The 27,070-nt window shown below is 31.3% G+C and overlaps 1 protein-coding gene and 2 long non-coding RNA genes across 3 annotated transcripts; 1 reads left to right on the top strand and 2 right to left on the bottom strand.

Annotated features, from left to right (window-relative positions):
* Positions 1 to 5,780: 5,780 nt before the first annotated feature.
* LOC133037312 (uncharacterized) lies at positions 5,781 to 7,903 on the bottom strand. The gene is made up of 3 exons (XR_009687425.1): positions 7,485 to 7,903; positions 6,561 to 6,602; positions 5,781 to 6,079 (listed from the first exon to the last, which is right to left on the bottom strand). It is a non-coding gene; the product is annotated as an uncharacterized LOC133037312 (long non-coding RNA).
* A 4,622-nt stretch (positions 7,904 to 12,525) lies between these two features.
* Positions 12,526 to 15,467, bottom strand: LOC133037311 (uncharacterized). The gene is made up of 3 exons (XR_009687424.1): positions 15,076 to 15,467; positions 14,152 to 14,193; positions 12,526 to 13,670 (listed from the first exon to the last, which is right to left on the bottom strand). It is a non-coding gene; the product is annotated as an uncharacterized LOC133037311 (long non-coding RNA).
* A 2,876-nt stretch (positions 15,468 to 18,343) lies between these two features.
* On the top strand, positions 18,344 to 22,185 carry LOC115725214 (rho GTPase-activating protein 1). The gene is made up of 2 exons (XM_061114326.1): positions 18,344 to 18,707; positions 21,936 to 22,185. Exons 1-2 carry the CDS (start codon positions 18,583 to 18,585, stop codon positions 22,075 to 22,077), a joined length of 267 nt encoding a protein of 88 aa, XP_060970309.1. The 5' UTR covers positions 18,344 to 18,582; the 3' UTR covers positions 22,078 to 22,185.
* The last annotated feature ends 4,885 nt before the right edge of the window (positions 22,186 to 27,070 follow it).

Below are 27,070 nucleotides of genomic sequence, written 5' to 3'. Positions count from 1 at the left end.
AGTGATATAAATTCTAAGTCGCGCGCACTATATGACAAAGATCTTTGTATGAAATAAAGACATGTAAGTAAATTATTGTTTGAAAAATACGTATGATTGTCTATGCAATATAAATACGTAAATTATACGTTGTGATAGACTCTTGAAGAGTTTTTGATTAATTGAAGAACAAATTTTTATTTCTTTTGTATTTCGAGAAATATTAATGTATAAAGTTTGTTCATTAGTATTGAAGTCCTGAAGTACTTCATATGTATCAAGAATTATAGATATATGATCATTTGATATGGAAATTAAGATCATAAAACAAGATGGAATAAATATATGGTCTTGGAGTACCATCATTGTCACAAATGAAAATTTGTAGTACCATTAATGTGTTATGTTCATATCTACTTGAAATTTTAAATTTTTGTATGAACAAAGTTGTGTACACACATGAATGATACAATTAGTTGGATAAAGACTAATGTTCCACGAACCCCTCATCTATAATTTAGAAGTCCATACATACTCTGGAAGAGTTATAGAAAATATATGATCAAAGATTATATATGGTGATATTTTAAAAGTGATAAAAATAATCTTATGAGATATATTATCACCAAAAGAATTATGGATCATATGTGCATGAGGGGGAGACATATTCATGTTGCACTCTTTTTTCCTTAGTTCAGGTTTTGTCCCAATGGGTTTTCCTGACAAGGTTTTTAACGAGGCAACTTGCAAATAATTATGAATATGAAATATATATTATACTCTTTTCCCTAGCTCAGATTTTGTCCCACTGGGTTTTTCTGGCAAGGTTTTTAACGAGGCAACTATAAATCATGTTAACATACTTGCATTTTATGAAGCAAGTAGAGAATGTGTGTGAGTGAGATCATTGACATAGCATATTCGGGAAACATATGGATTGCACTCAATAAAGAAGTATCAACCCAAGCAATTCTCTATGGATAATACTGCTTGCATCGTTCAACTAAAAGGAGGTACATTGAAGGAGATAGAGTTAGAACACATTTCATGAAATTCTTCTTTATACGCTTCAAGAAAATGCATATTGGTGTTCAACATATTCAATCAAGTGTCAATCTTACAAACTTATTCACAAAGTTATTACCAACATCAACATTTAAGAAGACGGCAGACAAGATCGAAATTCGTCGATTAGAAGATCTCCACAAATGCCTAAATGAGGGGGAGTTAGTTTACACTATACTCTTTTTCCTTTGATCAAGTTTTCAGCAAGATTTTTAATAAGGCAGTTATATTATGGACATCCAAGGGGGAGTGTTATAAATATTAATAATTATGTGGATGTCCAAATCTTTTATTTATTACCATGAATTGTAATCAACATTCCTCTTTTCCTTAGTTTCCCTTTTTCTTAGTTTCTTAATATCTCACTCTTGTATTTGTATAAATAGGGGTTCACCCCATTGGAATAAACAACTCAGAAATTCTCATTCACTTTCTCTTTCTCTCTTCATCTTCTTCTTCTTTCTTCTCTTCTACTTTATATTATTTTATATTATTCGGTAATTGTTGGAAAAAGTTGTTCAATAGAAATAATAAAACCAACAAATATATTCTATGCAAAATAATACAAGAATAATAAAAGAGAATAAATAATGTTACGATACTAAATAAAAGTTACACATAAATAGAGAAAAAGAAAATGAAGAGAATATTACAACTCAAAACAATAAGCAACATACTATTTTCATGTCGAAAAGAGAGTTTTCCACCTACGCGAGATGACATGTTTTCAACACAACAAATTATGGAATTTTTTGTAACTCTTTTTTGACCTCTCTTAATTTCTAATTTTTTCTACCACAATTTAATCATTTAAATGAGTGTAATAATAACCTCCTCTAAAAGCTATATGTTAATAGCTTTGATCCTACATTAATTTGTGTAATATTTTTCTTAATTGCACACTTTGAAATAATTGTGATGAAGAGTTACAAAAAAGTTATGATTTTTGCTCTTCCAAAAATCAGTTACTAGTTTTATTATCTGTAGATGTAATTCTCTATATATTACACTAGGGAACTAAGCCGCGCTTCGCGCGGTATTGTCAAATATTTCTAATTTTTTTTATATATATTTTACTTTTTTAGTGAGTGATACAATCTAAAATATAATATATTTTTATGTATGTATGTATTATAAATAAATTAATTGTATTAAATTTAAAAACATAGTTTGCTATTTTTTTTTTTAAATTAAACTCATAGTTTGTTATTTTTAAAATATATAAAAAGATAAAAATTTTGTGATAAATATTATCGTTATTATTATTTAAAAAATATAATTTATTATGATTTTTTTTTATTGTATTTTTTATTTCAAAAATTCATAATTTAAGTAGTTATTAATATGTATACTATATAAGTAAAATATTATAAACCATGATCATTTGCTTTTTTTTAATGAAAATATAATAATTTGTTAATTCCTATTCTATTACCTTAATTTTTTTTTTCTTATTTCATTTAATTATTATTAGATGTTGTTAATCAAAAAGATAATTAATTAAAACTTACACATAAATATTTGAAAAGAAAGAAGAAGAAGGCCTTGATTAAGACGCCCAAACTTTTTTTTTCTTCAGATGGTACAACTATAAACCCAAACATATTTAAGTAAAATATATAAATTTACAATAAGCATATCCATACTTTCAGTAGTTTCATGGCAATAATTTTTCATTAAAAAACCAACTTGATCAACATTATTATGATTTAGGTTGAACATATGTAGTGATGATAGAGATTGCAGCGGATCTAGATTAGAGATGAGAAGAAATGTGAGAAAAATATCACAATAGCAATTAGAGTATCAATTAGCGAAAGAGAAAAAATAGCCTTAAGAGTATTAAGTTCTTTAGTACAAAACTTTATAACTCTAAAATAGTTGGCCAATAATGATTATTGTTAGTATATATACATATACATGAACAATAATATAAAGAGTCCAACATTTAATTTATTTTTAAGCAAATATTATGAGAATATAAAAAGATATAGTATAATAGATACATAATAATGCATATATTTATGTGTGGGAGTTATAAAATTATAAAACACTACCATAATGTATATATTTATGAGTGGGAGTTAGAAAAAGAAAATATTATATCATCATTTTTTTATTAATTATTAATAAATCTTAAAAATTAAAATTATTTAAAATAATTATAACATAGATAAATTAAAAAAAAAAAAACATGCCACATAAACTCTAAAATGCTTTTCTTTATATATTATACCACTTTTTTCTATTTATATGATAGTGGTTTAGTTAATAAATAAATATTAATAAATTTATAATTAATTAGAAAACTCTCAAGGACTATAGAATTACTATATTATTTGATGAAAATGATAATATCCATAATATTAGGTTAATATTGTTATATATATAAAATAGTAATTTTGTAAGTTTGTCAAACCTTGAGTAATAATTATATTGCCAATAACAATCTTAAAACTATTTCACTTTTTTTTTTATCTCAATTTTTTATCATTAATATTATTATAAATTACTAAGTATTAATACTCATAAAGAATAATAATTGTCAAAATTACAAAAAAATAAAAATGGCATATAACTAATACTCATGTGCGTATGTGCATTACTTACAATTCATATGTATGTGCACTACTTATTAAATTATTATAGGATAGATCATACTTTTCAATTTAAATTAATGTACAATTATGTTACTTCTATAAATTAAGTGAGTTTACACATATTATAAATTACTAGATGAGAGTTACGTGGCGAACCACGTAAATATTAATTTTATATAAGTTTTAGTGGTTTTTGTTTAAGAATTCAGTAACTAAGCAATGGCAACAACAATGGTAGATAGATCTATTTAAGTTTTTTATATTTGTAAAAATTATAAATCTAAACTTTTAATTTTCTTGATTTGAAATTTTGAATTATTATTTATTTGTTCAATTCACTTCCATCCAATCTATCAATTTTAACTGATAAAAGGGCTTCAGGATTGGAGACTGAAGTACTGATTGACTTTTAAATATCCTTATCATTGTTTCAAGATTACCACCACAGTATACTTCTTTTAGGATTTAAAAGCTTGCTCAGTGCACAAAGAATATAACAGAAATTGCTTCTAGTATTAGTATTTAAAAAAGAAAAGCTAAAAGAGAAGATGGCTCTAGCATTTACCTTAAAGTTAATAACTAAACTGAAAATGATGATAGCAATAAAGCTCTTTTACATGAAATTTCAAAGCAATAAATTTTACATAGAAATAGAAAACAACATGAATAATGATACACATACCTTCCCCAACTTCAACAAAAAGAAAAATGATAAGCCATTTAATCAAAAATCCTAATACAAAATTTTACAGAATGATGCATTAAATATTAGAAAATAAATTAAAATGCTAAGAGAAACATTATACAAATTATAAGGGATTAGCTAAGGTAAAAGTTACTAAAGATGGAATAAAGTTCACCAAAGTATAATCAACACACTATATATGAAAAATAAAGTACCAAATAAACTAAATGTGTTCACAATAAACACTAATATTATACTGGAGCACCAAGATAAATAAGAATAACAATCAGACTCACCAGCCTTTTCAATCTACTTAACACGATATTTGCTTTGTGATACTAAAAGTAGGGATTTGTCAGCATTGATTGTTGATATTTCAAATCATGAATATTCATCTTTACATATTGCTGCACATATATGAGTACTCAATCAGAATCACTAAGCACACAATTTATTTTTAGAGATTAGATATCTTGACCATGTAAAATTTATTGTAAGTCCAAATTTGCTTTTCATATTATTTGGAGATATTTTTCTATATTCATCCTGAATTTAGTATTGTTCAAATAAAAACTCTTATTATATTATTTTAAGAAAGAGAGTTTCATGGTTTCCCACTTAACCAAAAGATTCTGAAGATAAATATAAATTAAAATGTACAATCTGCTGTAGCTTGAAATTATTTTCATTTAAAACAAATCCATGTACAAGAAATTAAATTTTAAGTATTGAGGAATTATTTTTCCAAAAAGGTCCAAAATATTATGTGACCTGATCAAACATTAAAATAATTGTTGATTGTACTAATTTATGAAAAGGGAAGCAATATCCAAAAATATGTTCTTCTCAAAACCCACATAGTATAACAAAAAAGCTGACCTTTTCTGGTGGCAAACTATCCCCAAATTTCCACGAGAGAGAATGAAACCATTTGTTTCTTGTAGAATCTCATCAAAATGAGTTAATCCCTGTAAAGATAGAGAGAGAGGCATTTCATGTAATCACAATGTGATGTAAAGGAGAAGGAAATAATGGCAGAATAAAGATATTTATTGTATATAAACATCCTCATCCATGTAAATGTGAGTTCTACGTACTAATATGATATGAATTGAATATGGTTGCAGAATTGAACTGTGAATTTAATAAACCCAAGTAACATCACTTTTGTGTATATTGAGTCTACTGTATAGGCGGTATCTAACATAAAGCAAATGACATAATCAATTATAAATTTGTCAATATGGATGACCTCTATATTCTCAATATAATAATGATAATAAGCCAAAAAAAAAACACATTAAAAGTACACCAAAATATAATAATGATAATAAAATTCAAAAGAAGAAGAAAAATTTACCTATGAAGGCCTCTATGGATAATCCTTCTTTGACAATCATTCTGCAAATCTGGCTGTACCAATGGTTATGTTATACCTTATTTTCCTGTAACGCCCTTACTTACGTAAAATAAGATGCCATAAATAAACTGGCGTTAAGATACTAATGTTGCCTTTATTAAAAAAAATAACAATTTTCAAAACATGGGTACCCAGTTGAAAATAAAGTATTACCACTTAGGGAAAAGTAATAGAAAATTTAAACGACAACATCCTCGATAAGTTTAATAAATTAAAAAAAAAACTTTCAGCGGAAGATGGCCAAGACCACACGCAGTTACATGATCACACGAGATACACCCCATGCTGCCCAGACTCAACTTGTCACCGAAAACTTACAGGCTTACTTATCTGCACATAGGGGGTAAATAAGGGGTGAGCTGCAAAGCCCAGTAAGGAAAAACAAAATACTATGTACCAGCATTCACACATCATAGCACAAACATATACATCAAACATACAACAACCTAATCATAAGTATAAATAGAGGCAGCCACACAAATACTGAAATACCACACACTCACACTCACAATCACACTCCAGCTTCCATATAAATCTGGAGTGTCTTACGTTCTTAACCAGAACGCAGTACCAATAACCAGTGCACCCTTACGTACACTGCCTCACTTACCACATCACCATACATGTGTGGTTTCCAACCACTTCCAAGTACCTGGAACATGATTAAACAGCCATATACAATTCATCGATAAAACACTATTTCACCGAAACTATCACATTCCACAGTTTCAATACAATTTATTCAAGCAGTTATACTAGATACTCAAACCATATAAAAAGCAAGTATAAAGTATAATTATTTTTTCCTTACCTCAACTCCGCTGTAATTAACTCCTACGATACCTTCTAGGCCCTATAACAATTAGTGAAACCCTTAGTCCACCGATAAACTCAATATATTTATTACTCTTACTGTACAGCAACTTTAGCCTAGAATTTGACTTATAAAACGTTTGAATTAGAAGTCCTACTGTTCACAAAGTTTTTAGTTAATTGAAAGACCTTTCTAACGGTATAAAGATCATCAAAATCGGAGCTATAACCTAGGAGTTATGCATGTTTTCTCAAAACAGTTTCTTCAAAATCCTGGATCATGCCGATTTCTGAATACAGTCCAAAAATAAAAGTTTTAAAAATAGTTACACCTCGATCTAGACAATACTTTCTTCATAAAAAATGTAGCTATTTTTCTAAGCTTTAAAAAGAGATAAATATCTTTTAAAATGGATCAAAAGTGAGAGAGATATTGAATTTTTACTGAAGATACTTTTTCTGAAACAAAACTTAAAACGAAATATCATAACCGAGTAAAGATACTAACTTTTGACTGGTAAGAACTCCTAATTAGGGAAAGGTTTCTTCACAGAAAATATGGATTATTGAATTATCTTTCTAACAGTACAAGAATCGCTTGAAAATAATAGATATCGAGAGAGATATGACACTTTTACTAAGGCAATATCGAAAAAAAATTTAAAAAAACTGTAATTCGAAAGTCAGTGTAAAACATGAATTTTTTGACATCGAAATAATCAAAATTAGGAAATAGTTTCTTCATGAAAAATGTAGAACATTAAATTATCTTTAAAACGGTACCTAGATCACTGAAAACGGACATACGAGGAGAGAGATATGGCAGTTTTATGAAAACCTATTTCTCTGAAAACGAAAATAAAACATACTTACGAAAAACCTACATCCAACCCTAACATTAAGAGACAGTAAAAGTTTTTACCTTAGAAATTGAATATTGTGATAGAGGCTTCAATTTATGCTATGCTGTAATTTGGTGTGATAGAGGCTATGAGAGATTTAGGAATTATCTAAGTGGAGAGAAAGAAGTAGAGAATGAAGTTTGTGTTCATCGTTTCATTGAATGGTAAAACCATATCGTATATATTCAACTGATTAGAGAAAATCTAGGAATTTAAAATTTAAACTCAGCTATACCTTTTATTTTTTTAAGGAATAAAATATTGATTAATTACTAATATAAAATTCCTCATAATTTAAATTTAAATTCAACTAAGTCAAATATCCTAAACTAACTTCCTCATTCTTCTCTCACTCTCACGTGACCCTCTCTCTATTCATCTATTACTATAGCCTTTATAAATATATATATATATATTTTATTATCAAGCTTATACAAAATATATATATATTCCTATTATAAATACTACTAGTCTTATTTATTTAATAAATCTATACGTATAAAATAGTATACTAATTTTTATCTATATTCCTATTACATGTATAACAAATATCACTTAATAATACAACTATTTACTAATAACTTATTCTCTAATATAATTAATATAAATTAATACTTAATCTAATTAACTATATAATTGTACTTAGCAAATACTAATAATATTCATATTTTATTTAGTGCAACAATAAAATATTATAACACAGAATAATATACCAAATAATAATATACTTATACTGGATATTACATTCTATCCTCCTTAAAGGAAGTTTTGTCCTCAAAATTAGACTTACCAAAAAGTTCAGAGTATTGTTCTTTCATGTCTCCCTCCATTTCCCACGTTGCCTCCCTTTCTGAACGGTTGCTCCACAGAACTTTTACTAGAGGAATACTTTTGGACCTTAACTCCTTCGTTCCTCTCTCTATAATGCGAACTGGTCGCACTTCATAACTCAAGTCCTGCTTTAGCTCCATTCTTTCATAGTTCAGCACGTGTGATGGATCCGACACGTATTTTCGTAGCATAGAAATATGGAACACATTATGCGTCTCAGCTAATGCGGTGGCGTGCCGATCGATAAGCTACCCGTCCCACTCGTCCAATATCTCAAAAGGACCTATAAATCTTGGACTTAGCTTTCCTCGCTTTCCAAAACGCATAACCCCTTTCATAGGTGACACTCGAAGGAACACTTTATCACCCACTGCAAATTCCACATTCCGTCTCTTTGCGTCGGCATAACTTTTCTAGCGGCTTTGTGCAGTTACCATTCTATTTCGAATCTTTTCTACCGCTTCAGTGGCCTCTCTTACTAGGTCTGGGCCTAAGTATCGCTTTTTGCCAACCTCATCCCAGTGTAGTGGTGATCGACACTTCCTCCCATACAACATTTCATAGGGTGCCATCCCTATTGTAGATTGATAGCTATTGTTGTACGAGAACTCCATTAGCGGCAAATAGTTACTCCAGTTACCTGGAAAATCCAACGCACAAGCTCGTAGCATGTCTTCTAGTATTTGAATAGTTCGTTCCGATTGTCCATCAGTTTGAGGATGGAATGCTGTACTCAACTTCAGTTTTGTGCCCAAAGCACTTTGCACACTTTCCCAAAACTTAGAGGTAAAAACTGAACCTCTATCAGATACAATGGTCTTTGGGACTCCATGTAGCCTTACAATTTTTTTTACATACAATTCAGCATATTGTTCAGCATTGTAATTAGTGTGCACCGGCAGAAAATGTGTTGATTTAGTGAGTCTGTCAATAATCACCCAGATGGAATCCTGTTGTTTCATTGTTCTTCGGTAACCACTGTCACAAAATCCATAGCAATATCTTCCCATTTCCACTCGGGAATATCAAGAGATTGCAACGGCCCCGCAGTCTCGGTGTTCGGCCTTAACTTGCCGGTGTAAGACATTTTGCTACAAATTTCGCTATATCATTTTTCATACCCGGCCACCAATACCTACCTTTCAGGTCATTGTACATTTTGGTTGATCCTGGGTGTAAAGAATAGGGTGTAGTGTGCGCCTCTTGTAAGATTTTTGATTGCAACTCCGCTTTCTTAGGTACACACACCCTTGCCTTGTATAGTAGAATACCCTCTTCATTAACTGAGAAGTCCCCGACTTTCCCATTTTGTAGTTCGACCCGCTTCTTGATTAAAAACTCATCTTGGGCTTGTTCTTCTTTGATATTCTCTAATAAATTTGATTCAATTGTGAGGTTAGCTAGCTTTCCTGTTACTAACTCTATTCCAGATCTCTCGATTTCCTGTTGCAACGGCACTTTTAATGCCCTTAACATTGATAAGCTTGCATAGTTGCGTCTGCTAAGTGCATCCGCCACTACATTAGCCTTTCCAGGATGGTACAGTATCTCACAATCGTAATCTTTTACCAGTTCCAACCACCGCCTCTGTCTCATGTTGAGCTCTTTCTGCGTAAAGAAGTATTTTAGGCTTTTGTGATCCGTGTATATTTCACACTTCTCTCCATAGAGGTAGTGCCTCCGCATTTTCAATGCAAAGACCACCGCCGCCAACTCTAAGTCATGAGTTGGGTACCTTGTCTCATACTCCTTTAGCCGCCTAGAGGCATAGGCTACCACCTTCTCATTCTCGCATCAACACACAGCTCGAGCCCTTGCTTTGATGCGTCGCAATATACTACAAATTTGTCTTTGTTAGTTGGAACACACAGACGAGTCTTGTTATGAGTTTATCTTTCAATGTCTTAAAGCTTTCCTCACATTTATCTGTCCATGCAAATTTTTGTTGCTTTCGAGTCAAATTCGTCAATGGTGTGGCTATTTTTGAGAACCCTTCAACGAATCTCCTATAATATCCAGCTAGTCCGAGGAAACTCCGAACCTCACTTGCGGTTTTTGGTTTTGGCCAGCTCTTCACTGCTTCAATTTTCGCAGGGTCCACCTCTACCCCATCTTTGGACACTATATGGCCTAGAAACGCCACTTTCTCCAACCAGAACTCACACTTTTTGAATTTGGCGTACAATTGGTGCTCTTTGAGTCTACTTAGAGTTAGCCTTAAGTGCTCCTCATGCTCTTCCATTGTCCTTGAATAAATGAGTATGTCATCAATGAATACCACCACAAACTTGTCAAGATATTCCTTGAATACTCTATTCATTAAATCCATGAAGGCCGCCGGGGCATTGGTTAACCCAAATGACATCACTAGAAATTCATAATGCCCATACCGTGTTCGAAATGCCGTCTTTTCTATATCTTCCTCTCGGACTTTCAATTGGTGGTACCCAGATCTCAAGTCGATCTTTGAAAAGACGATCGCCCCTTGTAACTGATCAAACAAATCATCGATGCGAGGCAAGGGATACTTGTTCTTTATAGTCACTTTGTTCAGCTCTCGATAGTCTATACACATCCGCATACTACCGTCCTTCTTCTTGACAAACAACACTGGCGCACCCCAAGGTGAGTAACTTGGTCTAATGAACCCCTTGTCTAAAAGATCTTGTAGTTGAGCCTTCAATTCCTTCAATTCATTGGGAGCCATGCGGTATGGAGCCCTCGAGATTGGCGCTGTGCCTGGCGCTAACTCAATCACAAATTCTATCTCTCTATCTGGGGTAGCCCCGGTAGGTCTTCCGGAAAAACTTCTTGGAATTCACATACTATGTGGACATTTTCGGCTTCGAGGGTGGTTTCTCTTGACTTGTCTACTATGCCGGCCAAGTATGCTTGACATCCCGCACGTATCATCTTTTGTGCCTTCGTGGCCGTAACTAGCGGTAAGCTTGACTTGACTTTGATTCCTTCAAATATGAATGCCTCTCCGTATTCGGGGGTGAAAGTCACTGTCCTCTTTCGGCAGTCTATTGTTGCTCCATGTCGTGATATCCAATCCATACCCAAGATAAGATCGTAATCCCTCATCTCCAGCTCTATCAGATCTCCACTAAGTTCCTTGTCTGCAATCCTTATTGGCGCATCCCGCACTCCTCTAGATGATATCATAACCTCGCCCGAGGGCAACTCCGTCATGAACTTATAACTAAAGTTTACATACGGTAGTTCTAACTTATCTATCATCTTTAAAGCAATAAATGAGTGCGTAGCTCCAGAATCAAATAAAACAGTACATAGTTTTCCAGAGATAGAAATCTGACCTGCAACCACAGTGTTACTAGTCTCAGCCTCCCCTCTGGTTAGTGCAAATACTCGAGCTGGGACAAGTTTGTCATCCTTGAGTTGATCACCCTTTTGTGGACAGTCCTTCTTATAGTGGCCTGGTTGCCCACACTTGTAACAAGTCTTGCCTTTCAGTCGACATTCTCCCGGATGCTTACGACCACATGTTGGGCATAGGGGGTACTCCACATATGGCTTCTTCCCTTTGTAGTTATTGGACCCTATCTTGTTTCTCTTGTCAGCTTCGTTGTGTTGGTTACTTGGCGCTTTCTTTTGTTATCACCACCTCCATTACTGGCCTTTCTGGCCTCCCACCTTGCTGTATTGTCTTTCTGTATACGACTTTCACACAACTCAGCTTCTAGGGCTTTTTCCAGTACCTCAGCATACGTGGTTGCCCTTACTCCTGACATCGCTATGTCCCGACTTATTCGGGAGTCGAGCCCTTCAGTAAAACGATGAATCCTCAAAAACTCAGTAGGAACCAGATCTGTGGCAAACTTTGCTAATCTGTCAAATTGGCGAGCATACTCTGTAACTGTAGACTTACCCTGCCTCAGGTTCGTGAACTCATTAACTCTAGCTGAGCGTATTGCTTCACTGTAGTATTTTTTGTTAAAAACTTGTACAAAGTCGCCCAGTCATTGCGGCCACATCCCGTGTTTGATTAATAACATCCCACCGCATGCGGGCATCCTTTTTCAATAAACTAGCAAGACAAGCTACACTATCTCCGTTACCGAGCCGCATGTACTCAACAATACCTTCCACTGTTCTTAACCATTCCTCAGCTTCCATTGGATTCGAGCCCCCTTAAAAATTTGGTGGGTGTTGCTTGCGGAACCTTTCATATATTGGTTCACATCGACCCTCCAGGCACGAGCATGTATTGCACCGGCAAAAATTGATGTTGTCCTTGATTGGGTTGTTCCTGACGGTTGTGAGCCTCTTCATCTCGCTTCCTAATTTCTTCCTTGAGACGAGCAACTTCTTGCGCCAAATCTTCTTGTTGTGGTGGCACCACTACAGGGGCGTTTTGGTGTTCTTGACCAACTACCCCAGCAGGGACTTCGTGGTTGCCCCCACCTTGACCTGGTTGTTGTCCATTTACAGGGGCATTTTGATTCTCCTGGATCACCGCCTCGGCAGGGACATGATGGTTTCCCCTGCCTCGACCGCGACCTCGACCGTGAGCACCTCCTCGCCCCCGACCTCTAGCTCGGTCTCTTACAGCCGCTCTTTCATTCAACCGGGTTGATCTTCTAGGTTCACCGTTTTCCATCAAATCCCTTAACTTGTTCTTCAAAAGAAAGGAGATGGTAGCGGTAAGAATAATAACGAAAGATGTATCTCGTTGAAAAAGGAAATATCTATACACTAAATTATATAAACTTAAAAAAAACGTAAATCATCAAGCAACAATTCACCATGTAAAATAAATAAATAAATAAATAATCTTCACTCATAAAAAAAAAATACACTAATAAGAAAATTGTTTGAGTTATACTAAAATTCTAACTCCGAAGAATCAGTTAATTGTTTCGATTAACCATACCCTAAACTTCTAGCTAACTAAAGGAAAATCAAAAGATAAAGACTAAACCAAATTTAATATATAAGACATAACATATATAAGGCATACATACTTGATGACAAGTTGATCCTTTGCAGCGATGGTGTGTATGTCGCGTGAATTCAAGATCAATGTAACTGTGGCTCTGATACCATTTGTAACGCCCTTACTTACGTAAAATAAGATGCCATAAATAAACTGGCGTTAAGATACTAATGTTGCCTTTATTAAAAAAAATAACAATTTTCAAAACATGGGTACCCAGTTGAAAATAAAGTATTACCACTTAGGGAAAAGTAATAGAAAATTTAAACGACAACATCCTCGATAAGTTTAATAAATTAAAAAAAAAACTTTCAGCGGAAGATGGCCAAGACCACACGCAGTTACATGATCACACGAGATACACCCCATGCTGCCCAGACTCAACTTGTCACCGAAAACTTACAGGCTTACTTATCTGCACATAGGGGGTAAATAAGGGGTGAGCCGCAAAGCCCAAGAAGGAAAAACAAAATACTATGTACCAGCATTCACACATCATAGCACAAACATATACATCAAACATACAACAACCTAATCATAAGTATAAATAGAGGCAGCCACACAAATACTGAAATACCACACACTCACACTCACAATCACACTCCAGCTTCCATATAAATCTGGAGTGTCTTACGTTCTTAACCAGAACGCAGTACCAATAACCAGTGCACCCTTACGTACACTGCCTCACTTACCACATCACCATACATGTGTGGTTTCCAACCACTTCCAAGTACATGGAACATGATTAAACAGCCATATACAATTCATCGATAAAACACTATTTCACCGAAACTATCACATTCCACAGTTTCAATACAATTTATTCAAGCAGTTATACTAGATACTCAAACCATATAAAAAGCAAGTATAAAGTATAATTATTTTTTCCTTACCTCAACTCCGCTGTAATTAACTCCTACGATACCTTCTAGGCCCTATAACAATTAGTGAAACCCTTAGTCCACCGATAAACTCAATATATTTATTACTCTTACTGTACAGCAACTTTAGCCTAGAATTTGACTTATAAAACGTTTGAATTAGAAGTCCTACTGTTCACAAAGTTTTTAGTTAATTGAAAGACCTTTCTAACGGTATAAAGATCATCAAAATCGGAGCTATAACCTAGGAGTTATGCATGTTTTCTCAAAACAGTTTCTTCAAAATCCTGGATCATGCCGATTTCTGAATACAGTCCAAAAATAAAAGTTTTAAAAATAGTTACACCTCGATCTAGACAATACTTTCTTCATAAAAAATGTAGCTATTTTTCTAAGCTTTAAAAAGAGATAAATATCTTTTAAAATGGATCAAAAGTGAGAGAGATATTGAATTTTTACTGAAGATACTTTTTCTGAAACAAAACTTAAAACGAAATATCATAACCGAGTAAAGATACTAACTTTTGACTGGTAAGAACTCCTAATTAGGGAAAGGTTTCTTCACAGAAAATATGGATTATTGAATTATCTTTCTAACAGTACAAGAATCGCTTGAAAATAATAGATATCGAGAGAGATATGACACTTTTACTAAGGCAATATCGAAAAAAAATTTAAAAAAACTGTAATTCGAAAGTCAGTGTAAAACATGAATTTTTTGACATCGAAATAATCAAAATTAGGAAATAGTTTCTTCATGAAAAATGTAGAACATTAAATTATCTTTAAAACGGTACCTAGATCACTGAAAACGGACATACGAGGAGAGAGATATGGCAGTTTTATGAAAACCTATTTCTCTGAAAACGAAAATAAAACATACTTACGAAAAACCTACATCCAACCCTAACATTAAGAGACAGTAAAAGTTTTTACCTTAGAAATTGAATATTGTGATAGAGGCTTCAATTTATGCTATGCTGTAATTTGGTGTGATAGAGGCTATGAGAGATTTAGGAATTATCTAAGTGGAGAGAAAGAAGTAGAGAATGAAGTTTGTGTTCATCGTTTCATTGAATGGTAAAACCATATCGTATATATTCAACTGATTAGAGAAAATCTAGGAATTTAAAATTTAAACTCAGCTATACCTTTTATTTTTTTAAGGAATAAAATATTGATTAATTACTAATATAAAATTCCTCATAATTTAAATTTAAATTCAACTAAGTCAAATATCCTAAACTAACTTCCTCATTCTTCTCTCACTCTCACGTGACCCTCTCTCTATTCATCTATTACTATAGCCTTTATAAATATATATATAGATATATATTTTATTATCAAGCTTATACAAAATATATATATATTCCTATTATAAATACTACTAGTCTTATTTATTTAATAAATCTATACGTATAAAATAGTATACTAATTTTTATCTATATTCCTATTACATGTATAACAAATATCACTTAATAATACAACTATTTACTAATAACTTATTCTCTAATATAATTAATATAAATTAATACTTAATCTAATTAACTATATAATTGTACTTAGCAAATACTAATAATATTCATATTTTATTTAATGCAACAATAACATATCAAAACACATAATAATATACCAAAAATAATATACTTGTACTGGATATTACATTTCCAATCCATATGTGATATCTTATTTTCCAGTAATGTGGTCTGATATACTCACTCTGTCTTTCTTATTCTGAGAATTCACTTCATTCTCATAAATATATATATATATATATCTTTATATATGTGTTTACCTGCAAAACTCCTCAACAATGGTGAATGTAAAGATCAGGCAAATAGACCTACTCCAAGCAGTTTGCTCGCGGTTAGAGAAAGGGTTATCGAACCAAAAGGTCCAAGAATGCTCGAGAGGGTGAGATTGATGAAGTAAGAGTTATCTAGAATAATTGTTTTAAATTCAAGTCCTATGATAGTCAATTTTAAATCAATCGTTGATCTAAATAACACACGAGATAAAAATTGAATCTATCAAATAAAATTGAGGGAGAGAGAAAGAGGAACCTGGGGAGAAAGACATTTGCAATGGCCACACCAGGGAGCGTAGAAGTCGACCAATACACAGTCGAAGGCGGCAATGGCAGAACCGAACTTTGAATCGGCCAACTCCAAAACCTTTCCATCAACGACTCATTTCTCTGCCGAGGTGCGACTGTGCAATTGAAAATTTTATTTATATTTTAGGGTTTAATATATTACGATTGAAAGATTAAATTATAAGGGTTTAATTTTTTTTAAGTTAACGGAAGAGTAAAATATCAAAATTTGGGGATATACGATTTGTTAGAGAGATATGTGGCTAAGATGATTTTTTTTTTTAATTTAAAAAAAGATTGTTTAATTTTTTGGGTTTAATTATTGGGTTTATTTGTTAACGGGAGATCAAACCTATTAACATCGTTAAATTTAACAGAATATTCTTTTATTTTTAAGGTATATTCTGTTAAACCAAGAAATGTCGTTAGATAGGCACTTTTAATATATAAAGATATTAGTGAAAAATTTGTAGAAAATTAGAATTAATTTAAAAATTAAACTACAAATTAAAAAAATTATAACATTAGAGCGTCATCTCGCTAACCCTATATATATAAATATATATAAACTATTTAAAGACTAAGAAGCATATATATTTATAGGGAGGACATATATATTTATAATAAAAATAAAAAAATTATAAAAATATAATTGATCTCTAATAAAATCTAATTTTAAACTTAATAATATATATCAATTGTATTAAAATTATTATTCTTTACAAATAGAGTTATTACATGATATATTAAATATATAAATATAAATAGATAGTATATATATTACAAATTATATATATGTGAGAGACTAATATTTTAAAATAAATTCCACAAAAATAAAATTTGAGTAAGGTTATTAACTACAAAAAAAAAAAAAAATTCAAAACAAACTCAAAACTTCATAAGAAGTTTCAAGATTTACCCAAAATAATAAAATTAAAGAGATGTATATATAACATGATATATTTACCTTTTTGTTAAGAAAACAATTTTAAGATTATTATTCCTCCACTCACGAACTCACCAAATGAAATGCCAATAATATATAAAAGCAAGATTATTAACTACAAAGAGCTCAAAACTTCTTGATAAAATTAAAGAATTACTCAAAATAATAAAATTTAAATGAAAAAAAATTAAAGATTTACCTTTGAAGAAACCAATTTTAAAATCCTATATAGTTTCTTCACTCTAACAATGAAGTGCCAACAATATGAAAACTAAATTTCATATCATAAAATTGAAAGCTATTTTTTTTTTGTATGTGATTGTAATTTTATGTGTGCTTTATATAGAGTATTAAGTTAGCAATAGTTAATTGAGAATAATTATATTTTGGCAGTTTTTTTTTTCAATAATAATTGTCTTCTTAATTAGTGAAGTGGAATTTGAAACAAATAGTCTTTTGTATCAAATCCTATTTTTTTTTTAAAAAAAAAAAAATTGATTTAAATACAAATGATTAATAAATTATGATAAAATTAAAATTAAATTTGAATTTAAATTACAAAAATTCAAGGTTTTTCACGGTAGAATTTGACCATAAAAAGAATTTTTCTTTATTTAATACATGTATTATATATAATTTGTTCAATAGTAGAAATAGAATAAAAAAATGTTTGATGCTACATAGTAATTTTAAATTAATTTATATATATTATGTTAAATCATTAAAATAATATTTTTTTGACAAATTACTATTAAATTACAATGTATATAATTAATACAATTAAAACGTTATAAATATATCAAATAATTATTATTACAATCAAAGGTCACTTAAAAATTAATTGAAAAATTAGTTATGTAATAAAAAATAATTAATTAGCATAATATAAAGTTTTTTGGCTGTTACATAATTTTTGTTGTTACATAATTTTTGTTGTTACATGATTAATGTAATTTATGTATGTTTTTTCTTGGACAAAATATGAAAGCTTCAAAAAATTAGAAAAATAGAATAAAAGAGTTATAGAATGCCACATAAACTTGCTTGTGCATTCCTTTATATATATATATTGATTGTTGGTCACACCACACTATATAATATATGGAAGGATGTGTACATATTTGGTACTTTGTGTTTATCTAAATACAAGTTAAGTAATTTCTACTAAGAAAGAGAGAGAGAGAGAAATAGAGAAAGAGAGAGAAATTCTTCTGGGGTGACTGACTGTGACCCAAATGGTGAGGAAGTGAATGACACCGCCGGTAACGGTGACGGTGAAGGTGAAGGTGGTGGTCAACATTTGACTCTGTTGGCATTGTTAGTGGCTCTTATAAGAAAATCTTTGTTTGGTTTTAAGTTTGGAGATAAAAAAGGAGAGCAGCAACAACAGCAAATTTGCTCAATGGAAATTGGTTTGCCTACTAACGTGCGCCATGTTGCACATGTTACCTTTGATAGGTTTAATGGTTTCTTGGGTTTGCCTGTTGAATTTCAGCCTTTGGTTCCTAGTAGAGCCCCTAGTGCAAGGTACATTATCATCATCATCATCACCATCATGAACAAAAAATTTTCTTTTTTCTGTTGTTGTTGTTGTTGTTGTTTGTTCTTGATGATAATTGTTGAGATTTTGATTCAAGAAATGCCAATGTGAGTTTCGGGGTTTCTTGAAAATTTAGACTTTTTTGTTGATCTTGGTAAATTTTGTTTTTTGATTGGTTTATTCATGTTTTTATGGATTTCAATTATGTCTATTAATTAATTTCCTAATTGCACTCCATTTTTCATTTTCTTTAATTTTTTATGTCTTTTTTGTTGTTGATAATAATTGTTGAGATTTTAATTCAAAAATTGCTATAAAATAAAGAGATTTTGATTCAAAAAATGCAAATGGGGGGTTTTTGATGTTCTTGAAAATCAGAAATTTTTTGTTGATTTTGATAAATTTGGTTTGTTTTTTTGATTGGTGGGTTTTGTTGCTTGTTTTGATTGGTTTATTCATGTTTTTATGGATTTCAATTATGTATATTGTATTAATGCTTCATTTCCTAATTGCACACCATTTTTCATTTTCTCTGTTTTTTAAGGCTTTTTTATTGTTGATAATAATTCTTGAGATTTTGATTCAAAAAACACAAATGTGGGTTTTTGAGGTTCTTGAAATTCAGAAATTTTTTGGTTGGTTTTAATAAATTTTGATTTTTGATTGGTGGGTTTTCGTTCTTGTTTTGATTCTTAATGTTCAATTTGGTTTATTCATGTTTTATGGAATTCAATTATGTTAATCTTCATTTCCTAATTAGGTGACTTTGATGACATTTTTCTAGCTTTTCAATTATGTTAATCTTAAGATTTCTTATGTTTATTTTATTTATTTTTCTGTTTTTATTGCAATATTTATTTTATTTTAATGGTGTAATTTTAGTTTAAACATTTTCTTTTATTGTTTTTATGTTTAATTCAATTTTTTATTTTATTCTTTTGGACATGATTCAGTTTATTTGTTTTAGTGAATATTAAAGTTTTTTTCTTTATTTGATATGATTATTATTTTGTTACCTTATATTAATCTTTTAAGAAAATTTAATTTCCTAATTGTTTTTACCATATATTTAAGAACAATTAATGGGTACCATTTATAAGGATTCTAAGGCACGTCTTAATTTTTATAGTTTTTGTTAAAAGTCAACTTTTTTACTTTTATTATGAATTCATTATAAGTTTTTTCTTCTTAAAGAATTTTGCTTTTGTATTTCTTTTAGTGTTGTAAAATTATGTGGTGGATATTCGATTTGACCACTTAGCTGAAGACGAAATTGAAGGACGTTACTTAATTTTCGTAAATTTGTGTATACTTAATTATTGATTGATATCAGTGTTAATTTTCCTATAATTATGGTTTCTACATTTATGGTATTTAATTTTAATTTGCATTTTCTTTAATTTTGGGAGTAATAATTATATTTCTACGTTTACCTTTTTTTGGAATCATGATTATAAATATAGCATTTTTTTTGAATGGATAAAAATAGCATTATTTATATTGATTTTGTTCTATTTTGCGTCATTATATATGGCTTTGGCGCCTTATAAGGCTTTAGCACCTATTATATGGTTGGGCCCCTAATTATTTAGGGTAGTTTGTTTAAATTTTCATGTTTTTCGGTATTGAATGTATAAGAAAATTTTGACACAATAATATTTTAAAAGTTAATAAGTTATGCACTATACAGATTTATTAGTCGGAATAAAATGATTATTTTAGTTAAGGTATGATTTAAAGAATATTTTAACTGAAATAAGGTTAAAGAGGGTTTACTTTAAACTCTAATTCCTATTAGCTATGTTTTGGTTTATATTTTTTAGAAATTTTTAGCATAAAAGGAAAGTGTTTTGAATTTTAGTATTCAGATTTTAATATTATAACTAATTAAGTAAATTGAAGAATAAGAATTTGTGGATCTTGTAATAAAGGGAGGTGGAAACACTTATGGTCTAATGAGAATATATTGGTTTAGATATATTTGGAAAGTCAAATTATTATGAAAATTTAGTTTGTTCTCAATATTATGGGAATGTACCAAACTTATTATATTATTTGTATTTTTAAAGAATTTCTGGATGAGTGGTATTAGTTTTTTGATGGAATAAATGAAAGTACAAATTTGATGGATGAGTTGTGCCATTGTTTATGGCTTTGGTGCTTTTTAAGTTTTTCGCGCATGATTTATGGCTGGCCCCTAATTATTTAGGGTAATTGGTTAAAATTACACGATATCATGAATTTTAAAAATATTATAAAATTTAATAGCTAACAATTATGGTATATATCTATGAGATTATTGCCTTATTAGTTTATTATAGATAACACAATATTAATTTTGGGTATATAAATTATAAATATGAGTTTATTATAGATAACATAATATTAATTTTGGTATATAAATTATAAATGTGGGATTTTGTAATAAATTGGAGATAGGAACATTAATTGTGAATTGAGAATACTTTGTTTTATTTTATTTTTTATTTTTGGGAAGATATTGAAATAAATGGAAAGTAAATGCTAATGAAGTATTGAGATTATTGCCTTATTAGTTGTATAGGAAAATACTAATATGAATAGTTTTTATAATAATTTGAATGGTATAATAATTAGGAGGTTATCTATTTAAATAATAAATAAGGATGCATTGTGTCATGATAATACCGAATTGGATTAATTAATATTAATTTAATATTATTAATTAAATGTATGATGAAGTGGTAATAGGAAAATGGTACTTTTTGAATGTGAAAAGTGCAATTTTAAGTTTTAAGGATATTAATACAATTTTAATTTAATTTAGGTTGAATAAAGATTATAGATACTTGTTTTACGCTGTAAATAAAATAATAAATAATTTGACTTAAAAAGGATTTTAACATGTTTTAGTCTATAAATAAGTAATATTTTTAAGAGATAAAATGAAATAATTAGTATATAATATTTTGAATATTTAAAGAACAATGGGTAGTAAAAGGAAATTTTTATTTATGTTTGATTTTAAAAGGGTAAAAGTAAGGAATAGAGATCCTATGAAGGTTATGAAGTAGAATGATATAATTTAGTTGTTACTAGCCAAAGGGTAATCCCTTTGGCTAGTTCTAGTATTTTATAGGGAGATCTAGTTGCTTAATCTTGGTGGTTGGTTGATTCTCTTTAGTTTGAATAGTTTTCTAATTAAAGTTTTATGTTGTTTTTTGATGTTTTTTCAGGTGGAACTATTTTATTGAGTTAGGAGCGTTGTTTGAAGATGTTATAGCTTTATTGTCTAAATTTCCGGGGGCAGTTTTGTCCCATGGGGCTCGCTCTAAGATTTTAGCGGCCCATGGTTGGCAAAGCATGCTCTGCGGTTAGACGATGAGCTATCCTGGTTCGAGGAGGTTCCAGCGCCGGTGGCGGACGTGGGCGTCGTGAATTCATGAGTGATTTTAATCACTTTGTCAAAAAAAAAAAAAAAAAAAAAATACAAGTTAAGTACTCTGTGTTTTCAATAATATTTATTTAGTACTTTGTCATACATATTCGATATCCTAAATTTAAATTTTTTGATAAAATTCTATAAATACAAACAAACTATCTAAAATTTTTTGAATTAGAAATTCAAATTTAATTATTTGATTATATATAGCTGAAAACTGTTTAGTTAAATTGATAAAATTGTCGTGATTAAATTTTATTTTAGGGTACTAAATATGTATAATTTAAAAATATGAGGTACCAATTAAATATTATTAAAAACACAAAATATCAAATATGTTTTTCAATAAAACATAAAGTACTAAATAAATATATTTTTATATAAAATAATAACCAAATTATATATTAAACTTTTTTTTGTCACATTTTTATATTTTAATTATTTTTATATTATTTAATATATAATATAACAATAGTGGTAAGGCAATGCTATTTTAGAAAGTTAGGAAAAAATTAGCATAATTTGGTAATGATGGAAAGGAAAAATGATTGGGACACATTTAAATTATAAACAATCTTTCATCTTTATATAAAATGATGTGTAATTAATCTCATCTATATATAATTAAAAGTGATATATGGTTTTATTTAAAAATATAAAAATATTGTTATTAAGTATTAGCACCACTTAATTAAATTGGTTATCGATATTTCTTTAAAAGTCATTTAATTAATTTATATGAGATTCAATACTTAATTGTATTAATGATCGTATAATACTTACGAAAATGCTAAATATCATTAGTGTTTTTAGCATTAATAAAAATATAAATAACTAATATTTATTATACAATATTGTGTCTGATAAGTGTGGATACGATTTGAATGTGTATATTGAAGAAAAGAGAAATAATTGGATACACTTTTTTTTTGAGAAAAAGTCTGTTATCATTAATTTGTAGCGTCATTTACAACAACAGAGAAAAGAGTAGGAGGAAAATCCTCATACCACACACAATCATTATCCAACACTAATGCTTGCTTGGCCAAGCCATGAGCAGCTTGATTTGCATCCCTTCGCACATGAGATACACAAACATTAGGGAAATAGGACAATTGATTTTTAACATCAGAAATAAGATCACAAAATCCTAAATTTCTAGATGCTAAACTTTGTAAACCAGTAACCAGCAGTAGGCAATCCGACTCAACAAAATCAAGTTGAACATGTAAAGATTGAGCCCATTGGAGACCATAGTAGAGTGCCTTGGCTTCCATTTCATGAGGCTGCAGATTCCCAAGCATAGGCTTAGATAGAGCAGCTTTAACATGACCACAAGAATCTCTTATAATTGCACCAAGTCCCATCTTATTGTTGGCCGAATCAATAGCAGCATCAACATTCATTTTCATCTTTGTTGGAGGAGGAGCAATCCATAAATGATGAGTCGCAGCAGAGGAAAATTGCAGACCAGACTTTGAAGTTTTCATGGTCTGCTGAAAATTGCAGACATAAGTCTGAGCCTTAGCAGCAATTTCCTCTGGTTGTAGGGGATCTTTGCCATGAATAATGTTGTTCCTATCATACCAAATATACCACATAAGGCAAAAAATCTTTTCTAAGTCAGATTTGGTGTAAGTTTTTGATAGCAGCAACATAAAATCTGCATTGGATAATCGGCTGGCAGCTTGAAAATCAAGAACAAAATCTGTTAAACGCCAGACTGCTTTAGCATGCTTGCAGCTAAATAAAGCATGCCCCACCGATTCCCAAGCATTGGAACATAAGCTACAAGCCGCAGATGTAATGATCTTTCGTTGAAATAAAGCAGCAGCCACTGGTATGGATTGTTGATGAGCTCTCCATCCAAAGATTTTAATTTTTGATGGAATGTTTAGACCCCAAAATGATTTCCACCATGAACTATTAGTTGCTGAAGTGGAAGTTTGCTGCTGTGTTTCAAGGGAACAAGCAAAATGGTACCCCGACTGTACTGAATATATACCAGAATTGTGATGGTTCCACACCCAAATGTCATCTGTAGCAGACTCAGCAAGAGGAATTGTGAGAATTTTGGCTACATCAACTACAGAGAAATCCCTGGTAAGTGAATCCACATTCCAAATGTATTCTGAGGTGATATATTGTGAGACACGATTTTGAGGCAAACCAGTATAAGAAACTGGTGTAAATCTTGTATTCCCTGGTATCCAAGGATCAAATTTGCACTTGATATTTTGCCCAGTCCCAACCTTAAGCCTCACTCCTTGAAGTAACAAATCTCGACCCCAACATATACCTTGCCATGTCATTGAAGAATAGCTACCTTTAACAGCAGTCATGAAATCACCATTCGAATAGTATCGTCCCTTCAAAACTCGGGCTAGCAAAGTATCAGGATTTTGGAAAATGCGCCAAGCTTGCTTAGCCAGCAAAGCTTGATTGAAGTGAACATAAGAACGAAATCCCATACCTCCCTCCATCTTTGTTTTGCATAAGAAATTCCATTTCTTCCAATGTGTCTTTTTCTTGTCTTCTGTTGATCCCCACCAAAATTGTGCCATCATGGAGTCTAATTGATTGCAGAAACTCTTAGAAAGTTTGAAACAACTCATAGCATATGTAGGGATTGATTGTACCACAGCTTTCAAGAGAATTTCTTTTCCCCCAATAGAAAATAGTTTGTCATTCCAAGCATGTAACAATTTCCATATTCTTTCTTTGATGTCTGCAAAAAGAAGCTTCTTATCTTGCTCAGAATAAGCTGGAAGACCTAAGTACTTTTCATGACATTCACTAACCGGCATGCCCAAAACTTGACTAAAAGAATGTCGAATTGAAGCTGGTGTATTTGGTGAAAAAGACAAAACAGACTTGTATTCATTGAGAAGTTGACCAGATGCTCGGTGATAAATATCAAGAGCTCGTTTAATGGCCCCCGAAGATCTATCATTGGCTTGGCAAAAGAGCAAACTGTCATCAGCAAACAACAAGTGTGTAATAGGAGGGGATCTTCTTGAAATAGCTAGTCCTTGTAACCTACCAATAGACTCCTCATATTGCAATAACCGAGAGAGACCTTCTGAGCATATCAAGAATAAATAAGGTGATAAAGGATCACCTTGTCGTAGACCACGCTCTGGAATAACTGACCCTTTAACTTCTCCGTTGACAAGGAAAGAAAAAGAAGTTGTGTGAAGGCAAGTCATAACAAGTGTAATCCAGCGAATATTGAACCCCATTTTGCCCATCACAGCCGCAATGTAAGACCATTCAACTCGATCAAAAGCTTTACTCATATCGAGTTTTAAGGCAGCATAGCCTTTATTCCCTCGTGTTCTATGCTTCAGACTATGCACCATTTCAAACGCCACTAAAACATTGTCAGTTATTTGTCTATTGGGCAAGAAAGCACTTTGAGTGTCAGAGATAACATTTGGCAAGACATGCTTTAGACGAAGTGCAATCATCTTAGAAACCAGCTTGTAAATGACATTGCAAAGACTAATTGGCCTGTAGTCTTTCATTGTTTTCGGTTTCTTCATTTTTGGAATGAGAGTAATTAGAGTCTTATTGATAGCTGCTGGGTTGGCTCCATGATTCAAAACATTCAAGACAACTTGTGTAACCAAAGGACCAACAACCTCCCAGTTGTGTTGATAAAACATAGCAGACATACCATCTAAACCAGGACTCTTGTCGGCTCCCATAGATTTCAAAGCAGAAAAAACATCCTCCGTAGTGAAGTCATGAAGGAGAAAGTCATTATGAGCCTCTGTAATAGTGGTTGGAATGGTAGAGAGAACATGATTTAGAGCCCAATGATCCTCCTCTGAAGCTTTAAAAAGAGAGTCAAAATAGTTTGTTATAACAGAGGTAATATCATCCTTAGAATGCCAAATCTGACCATGATCATCTTGTATACTTCTGATATAATTGTTTGATTTCCTTGAAGAAGCTTTTGCATGAAAAAATTTAGTATTTCGATCACCCGAAGTGAGCCATTCCACCCTTGAACGCTGCTGCCAGTATTGTTCCTCATTAGCCAAAAGCTCATCCAAAATGGCTTCAGCCGAAGTGATATTTTGAGAAAAATCACTTCCGTGCGTAGGAGTGTTATGTAATTGCTGAACTCGAGTTTGAGCATCTTTAATATCCCTCTTCATATGGCCAAAAGTGTTGTTGTGCCACTGCTGCAAATTCTTAGCACAATCGGCCAAACTAGCTGTCAAATTATCAATACAGTTCCCATCTATTCCATTTGCCATCCAAGAATTAGCTATTAGTCGAGAACACTCAGGGGAGTTTAACCACATTCTTTCAAACCGAAATCTTGACTTTCGTCTTTCAACAGGTTGGTGATTCGAGAAAGTAAGCACAACAGAAAGTGCTCTATGGTCCGAACCATAGTAGTCCTCATGAGACACCGTTGGAGGAGTTAAATTATCTAACCACACCGAATTAACGAAACACCAATCGAGCCGTTCTTTCAGTGCAGTAGGATTTGTTCTACTTTTGGTCCATGTGAAATCATCTCCGGAGAAGGGCAATTCTTTTAAACAACATTGGTCCAAAGTAGATCTGAAAGCCCCCATTTGATTATCTTGTCTTAAAGGTCCACTATTTTTATGTGTATGTGAAAAAATTTCATTGATATCTCCCAACAGCAGCCATGGATCAAGTGGGGAAACATCACTCAGGCGTTTAATCAAAGTCCATGTGTGTTTTTTATTGTGAGTTTCAGGAAAGCCATATACTGCAGAGAGATGCCATCGAGTATCATTTTCACACATCAAGTAACAATCAAAGTAATTAACATTCATTGAAAGAAGAGTTACATCTACATGATCTTTCCATAACAACATGATCCCCCCTTTCAAACCAGTCCTAGGAACTTCTAAACCACAACTGAAACATAAAGATTGTTTA

The sequence above is a fragment of the Cannabis sativa genome, chromosome 4 (genome assembly GCF_029168945.1).
Source record: "Cannabis sativa cultivar Pink pepper isolate KNU-18-1 chromosome 4, ASM2916894v1, whole genome shotgun sequence".
NCBI lineage: Eukaryota > Viridiplantae > Streptophyta > Magnoliopsida > Rosales > Cannabaceae > Cannabis > Cannabis sativa.
This window is presented reverse-complemented; position numbering and strand designations above follow the sequence as displayed.

Coding starts and splice junctions, on each gene's coding strand:
- LOC115725214 (XM_061114326.1), top strand. CDS start 18,583: ATGGAAATTGGTTTGCCTACTAACGTGCGCCATGTTGCACATGTTACC. Junction 18,708..21,935: donor AGTAGAGCCCCTAGTGCAAG/GTACATTATCAT, acceptor ATGTTTTTTCAG/GTGGAACTATTTTATTGAGT.